The following is a 6,581-nucleotide window of genomic DNA, read 5'->3' as shown; positions in this document are numbered from 1 at the left end:
CCCGTGAGGGAATCCCCGCGTCAATCCTTTGGGCATATCGCTTCAAAAACAAAACTCAGCCACTGCTTCTTCAACGGCTCGGATTTAGGAACATCCAAATGACTGCTGTGTTCCTTATTACATCTAAGAACAGAACACCACAATCGCTTAGACGCCATTCTACTCCAGCATATCAACAATGGCGGACTACTATGACGACGGCTGTCACAGCTTGCTCAGGGCGGGTCTTGTGTTGAAACACGGCTGTCAATCACAATAGCGGGAGGGGCGTACGATCTTATGACGTCACAATATCGAACGGCTTGATTTCAGAGATGGTCAAACATATAAGGAGATTAAAACAAAACCACTGGATGGATTTTTATCATGATAGGATGGTTGTGTACAGGCACTGCCAACAGACATTTCAGTGCAATCAACTTGTAAAAGTGCATGTACCATTATATGACCCCTTTAAGGAGAGAACTGAAAGAGTGTGAAATGTTTACACCTAAATATCGAAACTGATCTCCCTGAAGGAGAAAAATTAAAAGCTAGGGTGCTTTTAGAAATGTTCTTAGCCGCGTTGTTCATGGGGAAACATTCACTTATGGTAAAGTTTAATTTGTAACCTGAAAAAGAGCCAAAGGTGTCGAGCAAGTGCATACGGTAATCTCGTTGGCGCAGCCGACTGAATCATGTACATACAAGAAGTCTTCAGCATAAAGAGAAATACGATGTTCTGTGCCTCCCTTGTGGATCCCGCGTATAGATGAAGATGCTTTTAAGGCGATAGAAAGTGGCTCAATAGCTAAAGCAAAGAGCAGAGGAGACAGAGGGCAACCTTGCCGTGTCCCATGGGAGAGGGGAAAGGATGATGAACTATCAGCATTAGTTTGCAGAGGGAGCAGAATATAAGAGGTGAATCCACCAGATAAATATTGTGTAAATATTGTGATAAATGAGTGTTAAGATTTGGGATTTTTGAGAAAAGCATAGACATAAAAGTAGGGTTGTCCCAATTTGGGGCATATACCTTTACTAACACTACTGGAGTTTGAAAAAGAAAACCACTGACAATTACAAAGCGTCCTTCAGGATCTGAAAGTACTTGCTCTGCTAGAAACATGACTCTTTTATGTATCAGAATTGCAGTACCTCTGGATTTGCTATTAAAACTAGAGTGAAATACTTGACCAACCCATTGTTTACGCAGTCTGATGTTTATCACCTGTATGCAAATGTGTCTCCTGAAGAAACATAATATCAGAGGACAGTGTTTTTACATGAAAAGAAACTCTGGAGCATTTAATTTGGCCACCCAACACACGTACATTCCATGTAATGACTCTAATATTGTTTCCAGCCCCTCCCCCCATAGAATTTACAGAGTCTTATTCATAGAACTGCCATGTAGAATATAATAATCTAAATTGGGTAAAAAAAAAAAAAAAAAAATGTTTAAGCTCAATCCGGTAAACACGTGTTAGAGACTAAATTAAAAACCAAGTAAGACAAAAGAATCCTCCATCAAACTGAACCCCCGAACATACCCAGAACATAGAGAACAAAAACACAAATATGTGCAAAAATAGAAAAAGAAAAACCCTTCTGATACTCATCCACTTAGACATGGCGAGTGGCCAGAAAAAAATTATCACAACCGATTGTGTAGTGGAGTTGACTCCAACAAACAAACAATTTAACACTAATAAGACAATTCACTGCTGATAAAGAGTAGACAGTGTGCAGTTCAGCAAATGTGCAAAGCGAGTACACACAGCGAAGCTAGTGGCTGTAAAACTGACGAGGAAGAATATTTAAAGACTATCTATGTCACGATCCACACTTAATGAAACAAAGGAAGATCCAATAGCAGTATGAGATTTATTAAGGGTAATCCAAAAGCAATGGTCAAGTCCAGGCATGGGTCAAAATCCGATAAGGCAATCCAAAACAAGACACAAACAGGAACAGGCAGGAAACGGACACAGAAGTGGCGTGAAATACAACAAGGACTCCGTAACAAACACTAAACAGGCAGGGTATTTAGAATAGAATAGAATAGAATGAGGCATTTATATAGCGCTTTCATATGTACTAGTGTACACCCAAAGCGCTTTACAATCATATCAGGGATCTCTCCTCAACCACCACCAGTGTGCAGCATCCACTTGGATGATGCGACGGCAGCCACAGTACAACGGCGCCAGTGCGCTCACCACACACCAGCTATAGGTGGAGAGAGGAGAGAGAGTGATAGAGCCAATTCAATGTAATTCAATTTATACACAGGGAATGACAATGATAATGGGAAACAGGCTGAGTGCAATGATCAGTGATAAGGGACAGCTGAGTGCAATGTAAAGACAAGAATCATGGGGAATGTAGTTCAAGAGTGTGCTGGACACCGTGAGGAAGGAGGACATCTAGTGGTGACCCAAAGAACATAAACCAGACACTGTGACAATCTATGACTGTCAAACACTGAACTCTTCCCCCTTTTTTCCTTACTCTTTCCTTATTTTCTGCAGCTTCAGGAGAGTCGAAATAGTACTCCGTATTGTTGAATGACACACAAAGTCTGGCCGGGTAAATCATGCCAAAACGAACACCGCGTTTATATAACAGGCCCTTGATGTTGTTGAACAAAGCTCTCCTATTAGCCACCGAAACGAAGAAGTCCTCATAGAATTTGATTCTGTGTCCCTTGAATGTAATTTCTTTTGACAATCTCGCCCATTTGAGCACAGCCTCCTTCTCTATGTAGCGATGAAATCTCACTAATCGGACGGGGATGTTGACCTTGGCGGGGTTTGGGCCTTAAGCTACGATGGGCTCGATCAAGCTCCGGTGGGGAGGCAAGAGCGTCTCCGGCGACCTCGGTGAATAAATCTGTCATAAACTGCCTGACGTCCTTTCCCTCAATATCCTCCGGAAGACCAACCACACGAATATTCTGCCATTTGGACCGCGAAACGAGATCTTTCACATTAGCTCTTAAAGTGAAATTCTCCTCCGTCACCAACACCAACTTCGACTGAAGAGTAGAGACCTCATGTTCGAGATGTGTTATCCTGTGGCTGTGGTCGGATAAGCTAGTCTCCATATCAGTGATGGTAGTCGCTTGAGTCGCCAAGGTAGATCCAATAGAAGCAATGGATGAGTGAATGGACTCCAACGGCGAATTCAGCAGCGCTGTGAGTTCACCAGTCGTGTTTCTCGTTAGTTTATCAAGTTCGCTCACCAGTGAGTCAGTCGTTAGCGGGTTTGAGGCGTAGTCCGACATCTTGCCGCTTTCCTGTCCAGAATTAGGCGCCTTGGTTTGAGGGTTGATTTTCCCACCAGCTCGCGTACCTTTACTCATCAGGAACAGATAGCGTTAACCAAGACCAACAGTAGCACGAAAAGAGCGAAAAAGCCCCAAATGTAGTGTTAAGAGGAATAAATATGAAATTTAAGTCAGAGAACTAACACCACGCGTCTCTCCACTACATGGCAAAACCGGAAGCCCGTATGACAAAGTTAGACGAGAGATAGCCGTCATTAAACAATGCCCAAAGAGTTGAAATTATGGTTGATGGCTGGACGTCTCATGCACAGAGTCATATGTAACTCACAGCACACTATATTGATGATGATTGGGTTTTGCAAAACCACATTCTACAGACTCGAGTGTTCAATGAGGCTCACACAGGGAATAATCTAGCAGTTATACTGCAGAACGTTTGCCGCGAGTGGATCATCAAAGACAAGAACACAGCGTTGGTCATGGATAATGCAGAAAACATGATGCTGGCCGGAGTTGGTGCAGAGATGGACCCTCATGTGCGATGCATCACACACACACTTAATCTGGCCTCGCCAAAATCCCTCAAACTGGACAGGGCGTCAGAGCTTTAGCAGAAAGTGAGGAAGGTGGTTACGTTTTTTCTCAGAAGCCCAAAAGCAACTGAAGTTCTACGTGAAATGCAGGCCCAGTTACACCTGCCAAACCACAAGCTCATCCATGATGTTTCCACAAGATGGAGCAGTTCACTGGACATGTTGGAGCGTTCTTGGGAGCAGCCCTGCTGTGTTGAACACCCTGCTGTCAGAGAAGATGAAGAGGGGAGAATGCATGGCCAGCCTGACAGAGGAAGACATGACAATAATCCAAAAGGTCGTTCTCCTCTGAAAGTGGCAACCACACTCCTCAGTGAGGAACAAACCCACAGTCTCAATGATCTCCCCAATCCGCTACACATATCTCCAAGACCTTCTCCACTGTGCCTCAGCCCTTGATCCACGCTTCAGAGACCTGGCTTTCCTGGATGACAGTGACACCAAGGACATGATATTCATGAAGCTAACAGCAGAGGTGGTGAAGATGGGTGAACAGGTAAGAATATACTCGCACTCTCTCTCTCTCTTTTATTTATTTGTGTCTTAAATGATGTCTAGTTTAAGGAAATTGAACAGCTAGTCTCTGGTTTATAATAATGATTGCCACAATGAATGAGGACCAGGCAGCTAACACAGGTGGAGCCCCACAGAGAGGAAGAGACAGGTTTGCTATGTTCTGATAGGAAGTTTAGGAACTGTTGTAAGAGTTATAAAGCTACTGTATGTTGATTTAAATAAAGGCATGTGTTATTATGGTCTAGTACTGTATGTCACATATTTTGTAGTATAGTATTGATTGATATCATTTTTCAACACAACTAAAAATCCCCTCTTCTCTTCTGTTCTGCTGCTAGATGATGTTCCTCCCAAGAAGAAAACGGCCTTGGACCAGATGTTTGGAGATTTCCACACTGCGAGACCACAGACGACAAAGAACACAAGGGAGAGAGCTAAGGAGGACATTGTAAAGTACAGAGAGAGGGATTCTTTAGGTCTGAGTGGTGACGTGCTGCAGTGCTGGAAAACACAATCTTCCACTGCTTTCAGCATTGGCACAGAGCGAGCTCTCCATCCCAGCTACAGGTGTCTCCTCTGAAAGAGTGTTTAGCACAGCTGGAGACACAGTTACTGCACAGCACAGTTTGCTTCATCCTGATCATGTAGATCAACTGATGTCCCTGAAGAAACACCTTAAAGTAGGACATTTGAGTTCATCTGGTTTACAGCAGCCTGTGACTGCCGATAATAGTTTTTCATTGTTTATCCCTAAACATCCTTAAATTGTTTCCCTGTTAAATGTGTGAGCTGTTAAATGTGTAACTGGAGTCAGGACAGGAAAAGAATGTCTGTTTTTATTTAATCTTTTGTTTGTGAAATAGCCATGCGTTAAAAGTCAGAGGCACTTAAGCTACTTTATGATTTGCTGTATGTCTGAACAAAAGAAATAAAAGTTAACTATCTATACCATATTGAATTGCATAATTTTCTCCATTGCATCGTATTACACTGAATCGAATCGAAATCGGATCGCACCGCATCGTAACAGTAGTGAATCATATTGCATCGCATCAGTAGCTGCTTATATGCATCTTTAATGTATCGTATCGTTGGCTATGCATCGAGATGCGCATCGCATTGGCCTGTCATTACTGTGACTTAAACATTACTAAAACTTTCTTAATGTTATTATAATAATGTGAGTTACTGGTTCTTTAATCTATGGACACTTGTAGTGTGTGTAAAATATGAACAACACTGTCATTACTGTGACGCCTGTGTGAATGTGTACGTCTGTTCATAAATAACACAAGAAAACATCGAGAATAAACTCGTCAACGTCACTAATATTACTGTACAATCTATACGACTCAAAATCATCTTTAGACTTGATTTGATCACCTTTATTAATGTAGATTAATGTCACAGCAGCACATAACACACAATAATAATAACATAGAAAAAACATTTACGACAACAACAATTATTTTACAGCATAAGTTCCACAATAATGAAAAACATGAATTAAAAATGAATGAAACTGTAATTATGTGAGATTTGATGATTCTGTGTGCATGTGGACATTAGAAAGAGGATTTACAAGTGTGTGTGTGTGTGTGTGTGTGTGTGTGTGTGTGTGTGTGTGTGTGTGTGTGTGTGTGTTGTTTAATCTGACACAGAGACACTGAGGAGTAATTATCATGAAGTCTAAAACCAGCACAGAGGGGTTCAGTGAATGTGATGTTGAGTGTGTGTAAGTGTGTGAGTGTGTGTGTGTGTGTGTCAGAGACGGTGTAGAAGGACAGAGTGCCGGCCGACACGTCCACATACACTCCTGCTCTCTTACGGGATGAAGAGACGTCAGGAGTAACAGTTCTGTTATTATTGTGACAGACAGAGAATCTGTTATCAGAGCAGATCAGACTCCAGGATTTATTATTGTATCCAAACTCACTGTCTTTACTCTCTCCTTTCCTGCTGATTCCTTTATATGTCACTGATATATCAGCACCTCCACTCCATTCAGCCTCCCGGTAACAGCATCCAGTCAGACTCTCTCCACACACAACCTGAGAAATATCATCAAATCTCTCTGGATGTTCAGGATACGCCTGACGCTCTTCCACACGCTTCACTGTCCTGTTCTCATCAGACAGAATGAGTCGAGTGTGTGCTGTGTTTGGATCCAGTGTGAGATCACAGACCCCTGAACACAAGAA

The 6,581-nt window shown here is 42.3% G+C and overlaps 1 protein-coding gene across 1 annotated transcript in view; it reads right to left on the bottom strand.

Moving 5' to 3' along the window:
- Nucleotides 1-5,746: 5,746 nt before the first annotated feature.
- Nucleotides 5,747-6,581, bottom strand: part of LOC311304835 (uncharacterized protein) — a 30,761-nt gene continuing 29,926 nt past the window's right edge. The window contains exon 10 of the mRNA XM_084432148.1: nt 5,747-6,568. Coding sequence (XP_084288274.1) covers nt 5,946-6,568 — 623 coding nt within the window. The 3' untranslated portion in view covers nt 5,747-5,945. The remainder of the gene's footprint in view (nt 6,569-6,581) is intronic.

The sequence above is a fragment of the Rutilus rutilus genome (genome assembly GCF_951802725.1).
Source record: "Rutilus rutilus genome assembly, chromosome: 15".
NCBI lineage: Eukaryota > Metazoa > Chordata > Actinopteri > Cypriniformes > Leuciscidae > Rutilus > Rutilus rutilus.
This window is presented reverse-complemented; position numbering and strand designations above follow the sequence as displayed.